The sequence below is a fragment of the Zymoseptoria tritici genome, chromosome 12 (assembly GCF_000219625.1).
Source record: "Zymoseptoria tritici IPO323 chromosome 12, whole genome shotgun sequence".
NCBI lineage: Eukaryota > Fungi > Ascomycota > Dothideomycetes > Mycosphaerellales > Mycosphaerellaceae > Zymoseptoria > Zymoseptoria tritici.
In genome coordinates this window covers 744042-761554 of record NC_018207.1, presented here as the reverse complement: position 1 = coordinate 761554, position 17513 = coordinate 744042, and the positions used below count along the sequence as shown (strand labels likewise).

Here is a 17513-nt window from a genome sequence, read left to right as displayed (position 1 = left end):
AGTTAGAGTCTTATGCTTCCTTTAGGTACGTAGGCCTTGCCGTCTATATACGCGACTCCATCCTCGTTAGTCTATCGATCTGCCTAGAAAGCAGGTTCCGCTTAGTCCTTCTCCTCGTTAATCCTGTTAAAGGTCGGATCTTTTAAGAGGGCGCGTTTTAGGCGCGTTTTCAGGTCTAGGGCGTCCTTTACTGCCCCTACGTGCCTTACTAGTCTATTATAGTCCAGATGCGGTTAGAATGCCGTCTAGAGGAGCCGCAAGCTTGCAGACGACTCTTCGTCTGTAGCCTACCGTCTAGAGTAGTCCTTGTCCGTAAGGTCGGGCCTTCTGCTTAGTGCATCCGCCGCCCTATTAGCCTTGCCGGGTCTGTAAATAGTCCTAAAGTCGATCTGCGATAACTACTCGGCCTATCTAACCTACTGCCTAGACAAGGTCTTAGTCGTTATAAGAGTTTGTAGGTTTGTATAATCCGTTAGTAGTTCGACCTAGTGTCGAGCCCCCTCTAGGTATTGTCTAAAGTGCTTAAAGGAGTCTACGACGGCTAACAGCTTAGCGTCTTCCGTAACGTAGTTCCGTTCTACCGCGATTATCTTTCGTAAGAAGTATAATATAGGGAACTACTGCGTCTTGCCGTAGTCTTCGTATAGTTAGCTTAGGATGCCCGAGATTGCCTCGCCTAAGGCGTCGGTTTCTACCCTATAGGGCAGTTCTAGGTTAAAATAGCGTAGGATAGGAGCTTCCGAGAACCTTTTCCGCAATTCGTTAAAGGAAAGCACAGCTTGCTCGTCGAGCTCTAAGTATGCTCGTTCCTTCTTACGTTAGTTTACTGCCTTTTTCCCCTCCGTATAGCGGTTAAGTGCCGCAGCGAGGCGTAAGAAACCCTTAATAAAGCGCCTATAGTAGTTCGCGAAGCTAATAAAGACCCTAATGTTATGTATTAACTAGGGAAGTAGCCACTCCTAGACCGATCTAACCCGTTCTAGGTCGATCTCCAGCCTATTACGTGTAATAACGTACCCGAGGTAGTCGACGCGGTCCTTGTGGAAATCGCACTTAGACAGGTTGGCGTACAACTTGTGTTTCTAGAGGCGCTCTAGCACCTCCCGGACGTGGCCCTCGTGCTCCTTCACCGTTTTGGAGTATATAAGGATGTCGTCGAGGTAAACGACGCAGAATACGTCGATTAGCCCTACTAACGCGCTGTTAATAAAGTTTTGGAACACCGCGGGGGCATTGCAGAGCCCGAAGGGCATTACGGTGTATTCGAAATAGCCGTATCTGGTCCGGAAGGCTGTCTTCTACTCGTCGCCTTCCCGGATACGGACACGATAGTACGCGTAGCGGAGGTCTATCTTCGTAAAGTACCTAGCGCTAGCTAGCTAGTCTATTAACTCGGAAATTAAGGGAAGACCCCCCCTGTTCTTTACCGTAACCGCATTTAGGCCGCGGTAGTCGACATAGAGGCGGAGTGTGTTGTCCTTTTTCCTCGCGAAGAGGATTAGCGCACCCGCCGAGGATGTCGAGCAGCAAATAAAGCCACTCTTTAGATATTTAGGGAGCTGCTTGCGCATTACATCTATCTCTGCCTCCGACAGAGCGTATATAGGGCTAAATAGGACCCTTGCTCCCTTAACTAGGTCGATCCTGAAATCGTGCGGTCTATGCGGTGCTAATTCGCTAGCTAACTCCTCCGAAAAGACGTCGGAGAAGTTAGAGTACGCCGTTAGGACACTATTCTAGTCTAGTTTGAGTCTATCTTCGACCTCTTAGATCGACATAACGTAAAGAGCTGCCTCGACTTTACTGAGACACTCCCGGTAGAACCTGTCTAGGGACACTACCGCTATCGCTTAACGCTTTTAAGGTTTCTGCCTCTAGAAGACCTTCTTTAGAGCGAAGTTAATACCCGGGTTGTACTTCTCGAGCTAGGGCATGCCGAGCACGACTTCGAAACCGTAGATACGTCCTACCTTAAACGTGTCTACGCACCCCTGCGCCTTGCCAGAGGTGTCTATAGCCTTGTAGGAGTTTCTCGTTTCTCTAAAGACCTATAGGCTCTAGCTATTTAGAGTTAGGTACTTTGTCTAGGTAGATAGCTCGGAAACCGTCTACCCTATTTCCTTTGCTAGCATAGAATCGCAGAAGTTATCCTAGGCGCCGCTATTAATTAGGCCCCGGACCTTTCTAGACTCCCCTAGGCTGTTTAGCGTTAACTCGACGCTAATTAGGCGCCCTTACTAGGCGCAGCGCTTTCCTAGCTTAGCCGAGCGCCGCTAATCCTTATTATAGAGGACTTGGCCTACCTAAGCAACAGCGTCTACTTAGGGGGCGTCTCTTTCCCCGAATCCTTCTATAGGTGCTAGTTAGTATAGTCGCGGCGGATATGCCCGACCTGTTAGCATCCGTAGTACGTAGCCTTAGAGGGGGCCTTCGGGTTCTGTTCGCTATTGCTAGTCCTTGCCTTCTTGCTGTCCGGAGCAGTAGAGCCGTCGCTAGGGCGCTTCTTCGCCTGCTTAGCGGACCTTTTAGCAGCCTACCTCTTACGAGCCTCCTATTTAGAGCCCTCGTTAGTACGGTAGGCCTTTTTAGCCCTCTCCTCGGCGTCTACTAGGTTTAGTAGGGCGGTAGGGTAGTTCGAGAGGCGGTTGCGAAGGGTCTATAGAAGGGCGCTATAGAACCTAAGGATCTTCTTACTATCGTCCCTTTTATTAAGCTCCTTCTAGAGTATCTTTAGCTCCTCGAGGAGTTCTTCCGGCGTATAGTTACCTAGGGTAACCTTTTTTAGCTTCTCGTAGGCCTTCTCGCGCTGTTCGGTCTCTATACCTATCGAGTTAAGCATAACCTCCTTTATTATAGACTAGGTTAGCTTAGACTAGTCGTTAAGGCTGTCGACGTAGCGTTCCTAGTAGTCTTACTAGAGCTTTCCTATATAGTCGGTAGCAAAGTCGACCTTGCGGTCTTCGCGTTCGGCGAATCCTTCGTGTCGTCTAAAGGCTCTTTCGAGGGCTCGGACCTAGTCGTCGTAGCTCGTACGCGACTTGCCCTCGAAGACTAGTAGCTTCTTTAACTTAGGGAGGTTATCCCTCGTTTTAGTATGCTAGTTAGGTTCGGAGAAGAGGTAGCGGAGGGTAGCCGTCCTTAGGTTCCCTTCTAGCGTAGGATAGTCTAGTTCGGTACGGAGTTCCTTAATCTTCTGCTAAAGGGTTAAGAACTCGAAGGTAGCGCGGGCGACTTCGTTGTCGTGCTCCCGGGTAGCCCTTTCTTCCGTAGTCTCTCCCGAGCTAGGCTAGTTAAGAAGGTTAACGTCCTGCAGCTAACTAGCAGGCGTAGCCGATAGCTCCGTAGAGGAAGCGCTCGCCTACTGTCGGGCGGAGGTGTTAGGAAGGGAATCGTCCTAACAACGGGTAACCTTTAGAGCTATGTCGGTAGTTTTCGGTATAGTTGTACGGTTGTTTTTAATCGAATCGAATGTTAGAAGCACCTTAAGAGGGAATGTAGGCTTATACCGAAAACAAATAGTTGTAGAATGTAACGAGTCGATTCGATAAGGAAGGGAATAGACAAGAGCGTCCCCCGAGGCTATGTACCCGCCCTTCGTGTTGCCAAATGCGTCCCTCCGCCCAGACTAGGCACCGGTCGTAGTCTAACGTCCGCTCGGGGGCTATCGTACGCCCGTAAGGTTCGTCCCTCTACAGGATGTCCTAGTCTGGGCCAGATAAGATAGCACCGGTAATCTATAGTGCCAGGATAGTCCAGGTTGGGACAGGTAGGGGGCGTCATCGTGAGGGTGTCCTCACACTTAGCTATAGTGCCTACGTAGATCTATATAATCTTCTGTATAAATATATCGATATAGGCGTAAAAGTAGATACTAAAGGTCTCGAACTTATAGTAGGCATCTACTAACTATATATAATTAGGGCCCTTAGCCTTTAGACGACTATGCTAGACTAGCTCCTAAGTACCCCTCCGGCGGCGTATATTATAACCTATAGGATTAAGGGAATACGCGATATAAGATATATAATTCCTACGAGTAGGCGAGCGTTAGCGTACGAGCTAGGCGGAGGAGTTTACGAGTAAGGGGAGTAGCGTAAATTAGGGTTTACAAGCGGACGAATCTAGCTTACGAGGAGAGGATCTAGCTTACGAGCGTACTTACGAGCGTACTTATAAGCATATATATAAACCTTCCTATAAGGTAGAAATCCTTCTGTAGGTTCCTTACTAACTGCTTATATCTATAGTCGTCTATAGTACCGCCTACAATCGTCCCCCTTAACGCTATCTATATAACCTTATTATACTCTAGCTACTTATCTTTTAGAACCTTTCGATATAAGCCTAGCTACTTCCGAATCGTTCGTAACTGCCCTAATAATAGCTTAAAACCGTCCTTCCTTAAGCACCTTAAGAGCCTCTTATCCTTAATATCCTATTTCTAGAAAAGCTCCTTAATCCTTATATATAGTAGTACCCTATATTTCTCCGCTAGATATAGCTTTAGCTACGTTAATAGCTCCTATCTAGCTAGTATCCTTCGAAAGGTACGAGGCTCGATATCTACGTTCTTCTCTTACCTTAGCTAGTTAATAACCTAGCTATAAGTCTACTCGGAGACTCTAAGTAGGAGCTTAATCTCGGCTTAGAGGTAGTTAATATTAAGGGCGGTTCGAGGCATTATAGGGCGGCGAGGGCGGTAAGGGTAGTAATTAAAGGAAGAAGAAGAACGCTGTTGCGAGCAAGAGAGGTAGACGTTACGAGCGCTTAGTAAGCGTTAGCAGAGCAACATTGCAATAGCGATAAAACGAGGTTTTAAGAAATGAGGTGTAGTGACCTACATGAACATATGGGCCGCGATCCCAGCCGACCAGGATCCGATCACAGATCGATGACGGGGGTCAATTTCACGTGGGTTTGACTGTCAGATCTGTCAGACATCTTCCAACCTCGCCAAGCTCTCTCTCATCAACTTCCTCAACTGTGGAATTCCGCTCACGACGCGATGAGGTTATGTGATATGGCTTCAATTGAAGTAAAATGGCGTTCCTCGAATCCTTCACAGCCAGTCGGAAGCGTACGCAACAAGCAGCCACAAAGTCTTGGCCTACCGAATGGTTGTTTGCGACAGCTCCATCCTGAATGCTCCACCCACGTCACTTCCCACCGGATTTTTCGCTCCTCGGAGTCTCGGATTGCGGCGACGGCGGCTCGCGGGAGAGGACGATCTGCAGATGCGTGTGCCTGACGCGATGGTTGGAGGCGTTGAAGGTAGGAGACTCTTTTGTGTTTCTTCTCTCTCTCTTGTTGCGGTCGCTTAGGTGTTGTTGTCTGTCTTCATTTCTTGTCTGAAGCATTGTCACGGCGGCGGACATCCTTCAAGATGCTTCCCTCCACTCTCGGGCTGCTGTGCTTAGCTGTTATTGCAGGCGCACAGGACAGCAGCAACAGTGACAGCAGTAGCAGCAGCAGTGTTAGCAGCAGTCGAAGGAGTAGCAGCAGTAACAGCCGAACCAACAGCGACAACCAGGCGCCGACATTTTCATTCACCAATTCCTTTCCATTGGCCACGGGCTCCGTCACTTCTTCCGTGGCCATCACCGGCGGCAACCTCACCTACATCTCAGCCACGGGCCAGATCACAAGGGAGACCTCCAGCTCGACGCAGTCATCGAATGGGACGCTTTCATCAAACGCCACGGCAACGAGCAACTCGCAAATCACAAGGTCCTCGAAATCGGTAGATCTCGTTCAGATTACAGGAGGTGGAGCATCGAATGCAACAACGACATCCAGGACATCATTGACAAGCTCCGCCCCAGCGCCAACGAACACGGTCCCTTGCAATGGATTCCCGGAGTTCTGCAATCGTCAATACAGCAACATTACATTCGTGACGGCTCACAATGCCGCGATGGTGGTGCCGAATAATGCGGCCAGCAATCAGGGATATGGCATCAGGACACAGTTGAATGATGGCATTCGAATGAGTAAGATTTGTGAGATACAGCTTGGTCAAGGATACGGCTAACACAGCACAGTCCAGGGACAAGTCCACTGGTCCGAGCAGAACCAGACTCTCTACAACTGCCACAGCTCCTGCGACCTTCTCAACGCCGGTCCCTGGGAGAACACCCTCGTCACAATCCGCGAATTCCTCCAGGACAACCCATACGAGGTCGTCACAATGCTCATCGGTAACAGCGACTTCCAGCCCGTGGAGAAATTTGTCCCAGCCATCCAAAACGCCGGTCTAGCCCCATATCTCTACGAACCGCAATTCGTGCCCCAATACCGCAACCAATGGCCAACGATCGGGCAGATGATCCTCCGCAACCAGCGCCTCGTAATCTTCATGGACTACGACGCCAACCAGGACAGTGTGCCATACATCTTGGACGAGTTCACGCACATGTGGGAGACGCCATTCTCGCCCACCGATCGAGACTTCCCTTGCACTCAGCAGCGACCTCCGGATTTGAACCAGACGGTGGCAAGGGAGCAGTTCATGTACCTGGCCAACCACAATTTGAACCAGCAGATTGATCTCAGCGCGATTGGGATCGATTTGGGAGATGATCTGCTCATTCCTAATACTGCGCTGTTGAATGTCACCAATGGAGAGGCGAATCAGTACGGTCGGTTGGGTGCCATGTCGCTCAATTGTACTGGTGAGTCACGCCCTAATACCTCATAAAGAATCACAAGCACGTACTGACCGCCATTCTAGCCGATTGGGGACGACCACCAAACTTCCTCCTCGTGGATTACTACAACATCGGAAGTCCCGACGCTGGGTCTGTCTTCGACGTGGCCGCGCAAGCTAATGGTGTCGTTAACACCAGACCTTGCTGCGGCACGCGTCAGCGTTCCGCTGCTACACCGGCTCTTCAGTCGAGTTCCATCGCTCTTGTTGCTGCTGTGGCTTTTGGTGTGTTGATTTCTTGGTGATTGAGTCAGGATTTGGTTTACATAGCGAGGCGTTGGACTTGGATGGCGACTTGTATAGAGAACAATGTAGATATGGAACAGTTCAAGAGACACACCGATTCATCATTCGTTGTCTTCCAGAGAAAGTCGTCGACCTTGGTGATCAAAATGCACGTGAAAGCGTGGACATAGCGCGCGCGTGGCTTCCCCGTGTCATCATCCAGCTGCGCGACTTCGCTTCCGAAATTCAAACTTTGGTCAACTTCGTGCCTGCATGAACCGAATCAATATTCGAGCAGCGTCTCACCTGTCACCGCGGTGCATCTGCAATCGCCACATCACGGGTGGTATCTCCAAAATGCCACCAGGAACCTTGAAGCGCACGAGCACAAACGACCGTGACATATCCCCACCGCCAGCGAAGCGAAAAGTCGCTGCAACGACAACGAACAAAGCGGTAGCGAACTTCTTCAAACCTGCATCAGCCAAGGAACCAGAAAAAATCACATTCCACACGATCAAGAATAGCCTTCTCGTAGGACGATGCGAAGGAGCGACTTCAATACCTCGACCTCAACCGATCAAAGTCGCCGCCTTCGACTTCGATGATACTCTGGTCAAGACGAAATCTGGCAAGGCGTTCTCCCTCGGTCCCGATGACTGGCAGTGGTGGCACGCCAGCGTACCTGCGAAGCTGAAGCAGCTGCATGCAGACGGCCACGCGATCATCGTAGTCAGCAACCAAAGCGGCATCAGCCTCGCGCCAGACCCTAAAACCGGAGGTGACATGAAAGCGCTCAGCAATTTCAAAGGCAAAATCACCGCAGTGTTTCGTTCCTTGGATCTTCCCATTACGCTGTACGCCGCGACGGAAAAGGACTTGTACCGCAAACCCCGCACGGGCATGTGGGAGCAGATGCTCAAGGACTATGGACTTGAGGATCATGGTGACGGTGGTCACGGGGCATCATCATCAGCATCAACAGCGGGGTCACTGGTTCACGAGAGCTGCGTTTTTGTTGGGGACGCTGCAGGACGAGAAGGGGACAAAGTCGCCAAAATCCGCAAGGATCACTCATGCTCGGACCGGGATTTTGCTGCAAATGTTGGGATACCGTTCCAGACACCCGAGGAGTACTTTCTAGGTGAGGCTGCGAAACCCTTTGTCAGGAGCTTTGAGCCGTCCGGGTATGTGGCGCAACCTCTGGACTCGCAGACGGAGGTGACACCTATTGTCTTCACGAAGAAGAACGACCTTGACATTGTCCTATTCTGTGGGAGTCCAGGGGCCGGCAAGTCCACATTCTACTGGCAAAACATGAAGCCTCTAGGCTACGAGCGCGTCAATCAGGACATTCTCAAAACGCGAGATCGATGTCTCAAAGTCGCGACGGAGTGTATCCAAGACAAGAAATCCGTGGTAGTGGACAACACCAACGCCGACATCGAAACTCGCTCCGCATGGCTCAGACTCGCCGCCAAACTCCACGTGCCATGCCGTCTTGTCCACTTCACCTCGTCCGCGAAACTCTGCGAGCACAACGATACCGTCCGAGCGCTCTCCAATGGTCTGGTAAGTTGAGAAACCGAACCCCCCCGCGACAAGGTCATATACAGTCATCCTTCCCCCTCCTGCTGCGTGCATGCATGCATGCGGGCCTAAGTTTGGAGGAGCACGTCCATCTTCCTTGTCCTCAACATCATTTAAACTAATGCACGTTCTTGCTGCGATTTGAACAGATGAACCCGGAAAACCGCCAATTGCTCCCCAAGATGGCGTTCACGAGTTTCGCGAGCAGGTTCCGACGACCGACTCTGGAGGAAGGGTTCCAGGATATCACGAGCGTGGACTTTCGCTTGAGGGGTACGGAAGAGGAGAAGGCGTTGTGGGGGAGGTATTGGATCAATTGATTGATGAGCGCAATGAATGAGCGATAATGATGATGATGATGAGCGACTGACGCGGTCGAGAACGACAACCATTGATGTACCATGGCGATGTATTCGCACCGTACTCGTACTGCCTCGACGGACACGGCTGCAATGCGGGAGAGCTAAGAAGTGCGATTCTGTCCCGGGAGATTATTGGAGTAGAGAGGGGTCTCACGACTTTCCCGCACCTCTCCTCTTCCTTGTCCGCTGACAGCTCCGCCCAAGCTTCCGCTGCCAATATTCCAACAATCCTGGCCAAGGTTCGTACCTGCATTCAACACCGGGACGGGACGGCAGAAAGTAAAAGTCAAAGTTCGCAAGGTGTAAAGGTAAACTGGATGAGAAGATGTAGAATTGATGAGGATTGGGCGGACTTCTCATTTGTCACACTGGGAAGAGAGCAGAGCGGCTACCGGTGAAAAAGCCGAATAAAGGCCGCGCGCGGAGGGACTCGTTCGTTCGTTTCGTTCGGACCTCTTCTCGATTGTGGAGTTCCCCTTGTGACGAGGCTGTGAGGCAGTGTTCCTCTCGGGGAAGTGACGGACCACAGTCCGCGGGAGTATTGAGGTCGTGTGAGTGTGTGCTGTTCTGTGGATTGCTTTGTTGCCCCGCGGTTTGTGTATCAGTCTCATCACGGCTTATTGGCGTTCTCATCACGACGGCGGAAACCTGGTGGGCGGGAGGGGAGGGCGATGCAGGTATCCGGATGTGATTGATCGATCACACGGGAAGGAGAGGTGGGCATTTGAGATGATGAGGCTCATGCGCAAAACTGATGCGTATCGCGAGGGAGCGAATGAAGTAGGACGGTGTGTGAAGGTTTTTCTTTTTTTGCTTTTGACCGACGCGGTTCGAGCGGTTCTGAGGAATGGACACGTTGCCTGCTGGAAGGGGGAAACTACTTACTATTGTTGGAGTTCTTGTGAGAAGGGTTCAAACCTCGCGCCGATTGGAGGTTGCCATTCTTTTTGCTTTCATCGAGTGCGACGAATGCCCTGCTGAAGAAATGCTGCGAGACGCGAGCATGTCCGGGTTGATGGATGTTTTTCTACTACTCTCTCTGGGCTGGCACCCGCACTCTGCAGAGCTGCAGGTCGACCATGTTCTTGATCAGTGTTCGCACAACCTGTACTCTTCATCCATGAACGCAGCAAAAGCAGGGCGATCAGATGCTGCGCTCGTGATGAGGAGTCGTCAGCGCTTCCGTTCATCGCTTTCTCTTCCCGATGATGAATACATCACATCCTCAACCCATCCAGAAGAACCGAGTGGGGTCAAAAAGTGGAGGGAAGCATGTGAAAGATTTTTCCCGACCAATTCAAAAAGTTGGCGGTGCGGTGAGACCCTTCTAGTGGGACACTTTTTCGGACGGAACAGGATCGCGATCTATCGGAATTTTTGAGCCTCGTAGGCGCTGGAGGCACGCGACCATCCATCGGCTAGAATTAGTTCTTACGGCTCCAACCAGTTACCATCATAGTCATCACTTTTCCTCACATTCGATGCGAATGACCCTTGAATGATCGATCACTTCGGCCGAGCTTTTGAGACGCTGACTATTCATCGATCCGGCCGGCAACAACGAACACAGCCGTAGACGCAGACGCAGACTCGACTGCGCACCGGCAGAATGAGAGAGAAAGAGTCGCGGACCTGGATGCGAAACCGGATGAACAACAAGCGGTGCGTGCGTTTGTCCCGCCCTGGGATGTATTATTATTATTACCAACCTCTGATTCAAGAACCAAACCTGATCTGACCCCCGAGTTCTTCGTCGCATTTTGTCATGGTTATTACTGACTTCGGGGGCGAGGATGTGTCGCCCTTGACAAGTTGTTGTTAAGGCGCAAGGATGCTGGTGGCGGGAGGATGGGATGGAAGCCGGCCGACGCCCAATGCTGCAGGCTTTCCTGCACTAGGATCCGTGGGCGGCTGCCAGGTCGGGCGTGGGAAGTGACAGGGCGGTGCTTGTTGGGGTTGCCGTTCGTCACATCAGCTCTGCCGTTTTCTTACGACGTTCTCGACTACAGGGCGATGAAATGGAAAGGTTTGGTGATACACGATCACAACGGCCACTGTATACACCGCTTTTGGACAGTGCTGGGGTCGCACGGCGTTGGCGGAACCTGGAGGTGGATGATGATGAAGAGCCTGTGACTTGTCGTCGCACCGACCGTTTTCCCGGCGTTAGCGGCAGAAACCGTTGCAGGCTTGCAGCGGCAGAAACCGTCGGAAAAAACGTGGCCATGCAGAGCCGGTTCGAATTCTGGCCGATCGTTTGGCTAGCCAGGGCGTCGGTGAGATACCTTGCACTCTTTTCGCTTTCGACTCCTCTTAGACGCAGATGTGCCTCGGGGTCATGGGAACAGGAAGGTGGTCAACTGTTTCTGAGCCGTGGGAGTGGAAAAAGTCCATGTGATCAAGTGGACCTCGTCCTCGCCAAAGCATGCCACGCGGCGGCAGAAAACAAACAGCCACAGCGGCAGTTTTTCTTGATCGGCCAGAATTGTTGTCCGAACGAGCAAGAGAGCAGAGCTACCTAGGGTTTGCGTGCGGACAGACAGAAGATGCAGCCGGACCTCGCTACCGCGATCATGGTCCTGCAGCGGACGCTTGAACCAGGTGGGCGTAGCTTCGAGGTGGTACGCAAGGACCAGAACAAGTACCCTGTTCTGTTCTTGTCATTGTGTGATTGTGTGTGTGTGTATGCAATGCAGGAGAAGCCGTACCAGACCAAGGGAGCACTCTGAGTGAAACACCTTGCGCTGGCTGTGCTGTGCTGTGCTGTGCTGTGCTGTATACTATAATACTACCTTATATCGTACAATACAATACGTATGTACTCCATCATCAAGATGTATCATCATCATATGCAAGCCCACCTGCACGTCGGCAAGGCATGATTTGGGCTCAACGGCTTCGACGGCTTCGTTGCCCGTTCCTGGCCCAGTTCCTGACGGGGCTCCAAACTCAAACGGCACTTTCTCGCGCTTCCGCCGCTTTTTAGCTTCCGCCAACGCCAAACTCTCGACTCGCCCTTCCACCGTGCTTCCCCACCATGACTACGACCATCACTTCTGCGCAATAGTCGGATGGAGATATTCCCTGTCTCGACTCTCGACTCTCGCTCTCTTCCCCCCACGTCCGTCTCCTTCTCCATTGTTCCATGATTCTCCCTCGAAACCGCGTCGCATCCCCCAAGTCAGTCACTTTGTTTGTGTCGCAAACCGCGTGCGACTGTTCTTACCCGCCTTCACCAACGCCCGCCTTCTTTTCGAACCTACCCTTCTGGACATTCAGTTCGATCTCACCGTGAAGCGAATCGTGCCTGCGCATCGCCTGGCATTGCACTCTCTGGCGCATCCCGAATCCTTCTTCCACTCATTGTCGCGTACCTTTTTTTTTTCACTGCAAGCGCATATCATCCATACCGATTACAACCACCGATTATGCCTTGTGACAGTCGCCGATAGTCCCGGGCAGTAACCCATCAACCATGGACAAGATGCGCCCTTTATCAATGTCCAAAATCAACACCTCCACATCAACCACCGACATGTCGCCTTCAATGGGCTCACCTTACTTTGTGCAATCGCATTCGCGCGACTCTTCTGCTGGCTCAAGCAACGCATCACCCATCACGCCGACCTTTTCTGTCCGTGGACACGGTCGATTCCCAAGCTCATCCTCATCGTTGGTGACAAGTCCGGCTTCTCCACTTCCTCCAGCTCCCAAAGCAACGCTCCACGATCTGGTTGAGGATCCTGCCGAGCGCGATGAGTGCTTCGAGTTCATGAGCCACGATGCTCGCGAGGAGATGTGTATCTGCGACACGCCGTTCTGCCATCATCGACAGGTGGCGTCATCGGAACCTACCACTGCAGCTCCTCCCAGTCCTGAATGGACGCCAGGCGATGATTATTTCGCGGACCATGAATTCCCACGACAATCATTCATCAAAAGGCAAAGGTCGGAAGAGGATGAGTCTGGTGACAGCTTCTCGACCAGATTCAGTCGCCACTTGCCTTCAATCCGGAAGAGATTCTCCCGACGCACACCTTCGACATCGTCTTCAATCCCACACTTGCGCAGTGCGCCGCACTCACGATCTGCGTCCATGAGGATGCCTTCGACCCAGTCACTCGGCGAACGAGAAGGCCGTGGTCTGGGATTGTTGTTGGACGGCCGAAGCAAGCCGCGTTCACTCAGCCCACCTCATGCGAGAAGCACGCCTCAAAATATGCCCAGACCACGCGACAGTGGCATCACTGAGACCGAAGAGGAACACTTCGATGCCCAGGAGCTGGCCTCGACACCACTACTACCGCCCATGCTGGCCGACTACTTCAACAAGAATTCATCGACCATGCAGTCACCGTTGCAATCACCAACAACCGCAGCGCCAAGTGTCGCGCAGTCAATGGCCAATTCACCAGTGTCCACGCCCGTCATTTCCGGCTATCTCACTCCACCTCTATCGACTAGAGGTTCTTTCGCATCGCTGGGCAGACTGCGTTCCAACTCAGGTCTTCAAGCATCATCAGAAATTCCCTCCTTGACCATCGCAGAGGAGGAGACCGACCCATGGGCAATCAAACTCGGCCACGCAAACTTTCGAATCCACCCAGAACCATACCTACCCGACGTCTTCGACGCGCAAACCTGCCGCCGCCTGCGCGACGACTGGGAAACTGCACGCATGGAATACATGCGCCTCGCAGCGCAGACCAGCGAACACTACGGCGTGACCTCGCAAATCTACAAACTCACCGAGCAAAAATGGGCGGAGATCGACGCCACATGGCGCGCGAACCATGAAATGGCAAATGCCGAAGCGCAAGCCAATGGCGACAGTCCAATTTTCCAACCTTTGGCCGAGACGGAGGCGTTGTCGAAAATGCCATCTCTGCGCGATCCTCAGCAGCCGTCGAAATTCCCGCTTGTGGAACCGGAGACGATCGTCGGTCCGATGGTAAGATATGCGAAGATTCAGCATTCGCAACCGACGACTGCGAAACGGCCGAGTTTTCTGAGGATTTTTACGGATCCGGCGAGTATGTTGACGAATATCGCGGCGAGGAGGTGATAGAGGGCATTCAAGCCAGCAGGAAGGCACAAGGGAAAGGGAAAACGGAAAGGGCAAAAAACGAAATCACGATTACGAATTTTACGACAACGGGAAGCATATCGTCTGTACTACCGCTGTGGCGAGTGTTGCTGGGTGTACAAACATATCTTTTACTGGCGCTACGGGAGGAGGCCGTGGCAGCTATGGCGGTCGGGCGTGTCGAGCTGTTGAGCAGTGAGCGCGTTGACCAGGGAAAGGGAAAAGGGAACAGTAAAATGGAAAATGGGAGGGATGTATAGGATTCAGCGGCATGGGATGAGAGTTGAGATGAAGCCTGGTTTTGCGCTTGCCTCCTCCGCCGTGGGCGCTGAAACGGGGATGGACGAGGGAGAGAGAGGTGAACATCTTCGTGTTGTTGTCAAGCGCATCGATGTGGTTGCCCGGGCGAACATGGCCAAGAAACCCCTTCGACGACGGGGTCGAAAGTCGCAGCCTGTACCTAGCTACCACACCACCGAACGCAATGAAGCATGTTCAAAACGACTTCCGCAACACCCTGTCCCAGTTCACCTATTGCTTGCCACGATAGTCTGTGCTGATGAGTCTAGACCGACCCTTAAAAGACGGGCTGAGGTCGGTGTGCCTGACTCTGCTCTTGGGGCCGTGTTTCAGCTCTCGCCCTTTTTTTGCTTTCTTCCACGGGAACTTTGTCGTCTGCTCGGTTTGGGGGGGTCGTTTCGGGTCGGCAATGTGGCATGTTCGATGCCTTTATGCAGGTCGGATCGTGCAGCTGCAGGGAACGAGTCGTGGGATTGAGTTTTTCGTTGGGTTTCGTTTTTGGGAAGGGGAAGAGGGAAGAGATGGGGCGAAACAGGTTTTGTGGAGGCGTTTGTGAGGTGAGGCGAGGTGAGGAAGGGTGGCGAGGAATGGGGGTCGTTTGGTCACACCGCTTTTGGGAATGAGGAGGCTGGGTGAGGGAAGGGGAGGAATGGTGATCGAGAAGATTGACGAGATTCGGCCGTCAAATGCAGACATTCGAAATAGCTCAAGAGAATCCGGGAGCACAAGCGAACGTTTCCGAACGAACGAGGCCACAGGTCTCTTCGACGGTGCGTGCTCTCTCGGTCGATTTCGTCTGCGTGTAGGAGACAGGTCTGTTGGACGATGGGCGCTTTCTCGGTCGATCTCGTCTCTGTACACGTTGAGCATCGCGGCCATCAACCCGGGCCTGGCGTACATGACCGACGCAGTCAAACGCACAGCTCCGCTGCTGCTTCATATATGGTCGAGCCGGCGCTGGACCACCCCAAGACGCAACCAACACACGCCGGAACTGTACGTCGTATGGTCAAGCCCGACTTGTAGGTCGCCCTCGATTCGAGCAAACCGTCGACACGGACCTAGGTACTTGAATGACGTACGACGGTCACTACAGCGGTTCGTCACGATTCGACGACTGCTCCTTTCCTTGCTGGGAGTTCATCACCGCTCGGGTTCTCGGAGCTTTGTTGCAGTTTTCACTCTCATGGGTCTTGGCGATGGACATGCGTCTGGTCATTTTCCAAGCAATACAGTCGTCGAGGTTCGTCGACCGGGTCCACGTCCCGCTTTAGGAGTTGGTATATCTTCGCATCGACCGGTGAGCTCGTTGACGTGCCATTGAGGATGTGTTTATTGGCGCTTATCGGAAACATTCCCAGCGTTGGACTGGATCGTAGGCTGGCTCGGGTCCAATTCATCCAATGCCGAGGACAGCCTTCTTCCAATAGATCCAACGCAATCAGTTGCCAATCTGATTCAACAAGATGCCATTCTACCAAGCCCACCGAATTCGCGGGTTGATAACGAAGTCCTGTACTAAATACCCTGCCAGCTACATTAGCTTAGCTAGACGAGGTGGTAGGTAAGCGCAACGAGGCAGAGCACGAGAAGCTTAAGTCGACGAGGAGGTACGCAAGCGCAACGAGGCAGAGCACGAGAAGCTTAAGTCGACGAGGAGGTACGCAAGCGCAACAAGGCAGAGCAGGAGAAGCTCACGTGAACGAGGAGGTACGCAAGCGCAACGAGGCAGAGCACGAGAAGCTTAAGTCGACGAGGAGGTACGCAAGCGCAACGAGGCAGAGCAGGAGAAGCTTACGTGAACGAGGAGGTACGCAAGCGCAACGAGGCAGAGCACGAGAAGCTCAAGTCGACGAGGAGATACGCAAGCGCAACGAGGCAGAGCAGGAGAAGCTCAAGACGACTAGGTAGGTACCTTGCTGACTCCAAAAGAGTTTGGGCACGTGGTCTGCTGGCAAGTTGGCGGCAGGACACGTCGAAAGTAGTGCGAACAGGCGTGCGGTTTAGCCAGTAGGTAGTCGTGCAGGTAACTTAGCAGGATGGCCCAGCAGGCGGATGGCTAAGTCAGCAGGCCGGCGTAGGTCACTTGCCAGGATGATCAGATAGGCGTACAGGTACACTGTCAGGATCACTGGCAGGACATGCTCAATGGGCGGGCAGGTGCGCCTCCCTCGCGGAGCGGGCATGTTCATTCGAACAATCGGCAAGCATGGTAGTCGCTTTCATCAAGTGTACAGATATTGTATTGCATGTTGCCGTGTGGTATAAACTCTCGTTCGTGGGGAACACCGTCTCCTCAAGACGAGCAATCCCCGATATAGAAGGACTTCATGCCGGTGGCCTCGATGCAATGGCTCTGAGCGTTGTATGTCTGAGTCGAGACATTGCCGTGGCCATCGTCCATGCCATAGATGACTAGGCTCTGGTTAGCAGTAGTCTCAAAGAATGCGAAGTGATACTGACTTTCAAAGGGCTCTCCATGGCAATCGTGTTGGGCGTACAACTTGAGATCACAGTGGTTGAATGCCTTGTTTGCTGGCAGAATGAAGTTGATAGCCATATCTCCGTCGTGGCCCTTCTTCCAGTTCTTACACTTGTGCTTTTCGAGGTAGTCGGTTTTGCTGATCTGGTCGCCCTTCTGCCCACTGAAACACGACATCTATGCGGCAGTCAGCATCCGTGCTAGACGCGTGAACAAGAGGACCAATACTGACATCGTAGCGGCGTAGATTGAGCCTATCCTTCTTGTGTTTGATCAGAGCACGCATGATCGGCAGTATGCCGAAAACGTACCCAACCCACGCATCTTTTTGGTGGCAACCAACTTCACCTTTGACGCAATGGTCGAAGGGATCAATATTGTCCTTGCCTGGATCGTCCCAATGAGGGCTGTCGCCATCCCAATCATCGTCTGCGTCCTCGGCGCTTGCCGCTTCGGCATCTGCGGCCGCCTCGTCCGCAGCGATTGCAGCCTCATCAGACATGCCGAGCATGTTCTCGCGAGCAAAGAGGTCTTTGCCGCTGGATTTGTCGCTGTTGGTCAAGCCAGAGCTCGCATCAACTCGGGGTTCGATGGTTCCAGCGGTCTGTGGCGAGAGGTCGGCCGGAGCGGCCGCGACCAGGGCCAACGCGGACGTGAGAGCAACGATCTCAGGAAAGCGCATTGCGAACGATTGATGTTTGAAGTGCTTGAAGGAAACAGACAAACAGCAGAAGGAAATGATATATATATACTCTGCCTTGC

The 17513-nt window shown here is 52.5% G+C and overlaps 4 protein-coding genes across 4 annotated transcripts; 3 read left to right on the top strand and 1 right to left on the bottom strand.

Moving 5' to 3' along the window:
• Positions 1 to 5776: 5776 nt before the first annotated feature.
• MYCGRDRAFT_14586 (uncharacterized protein) lies at positions 5777 to 6897 on the top strand (the record flags this gene model as incomplete). Its single annotated transcript, XM_003848097.1, has 3 exons — positions 5777 to 5990; positions 6042 to 6671; positions 6731 to 6897. Coding segments are annotated over 3 exons (1011 nt in total), but the record flags the coding sequence as incomplete, so codon positions are not given.
• A 386-nt stretch (positions 6898 to 7283) lies between these two features.
• Positions 7284 to 8841, top strand: MYCGRDRAFT_77425 (uncharacterized protein; the record flags this gene model as incomplete). Its single annotated transcript, XM_003848098.1, has 3 exons — positions 7284 to 7877; positions 7917 to 8503; positions 8671 to 8841. The coding sequence occupies 3 exons, from the start codon at positions 7289 to 7291 to the stop codon at positions 8839 to 8841; spliced, it is 1347 nt and encodes a 448-aa protein (XP_003848146.1).
• Positions 8842 to 12019: 3178 nt separating this feature from the next.
• On the top strand, positions 12020 to 14472 carry MYCGRDRAFT_111479 (uncharacterized protein; the record flags this gene model as incomplete). The annotated part of the gene is made up of 1 exon (XM_003848099.1): positions 12020 to 14472. The coding sequence occupies one exon, from the start codon at positions 12359 to 12361 to the stop codon at positions 13946 to 13948; it is 1590 nt and encodes a 529-aa protein (XP_003848147.1).
• Positions 14473 to 16565: 2093 nt separating this feature from the next.
• Positions 16566 to 17433, bottom strand: MYCGRDRAFT_97049 (uncharacterized protein; the record flags this gene model as incomplete). Its single annotated transcript, XM_003847892.1, has 3 exons — positions 16566 to 16684; positions 16862 to 16928; positions 16984 to 17433. The coding sequence occupies 3 exons, from the start codon at positions 17431 to 17433 to the stop codon at positions 16566 to 16568; spliced, it is 636 nt and encodes a 211-aa protein (XP_003847940.1).
• Between the last annotated feature and the right edge of the window lie 80 nt (positions 17434 to 17513).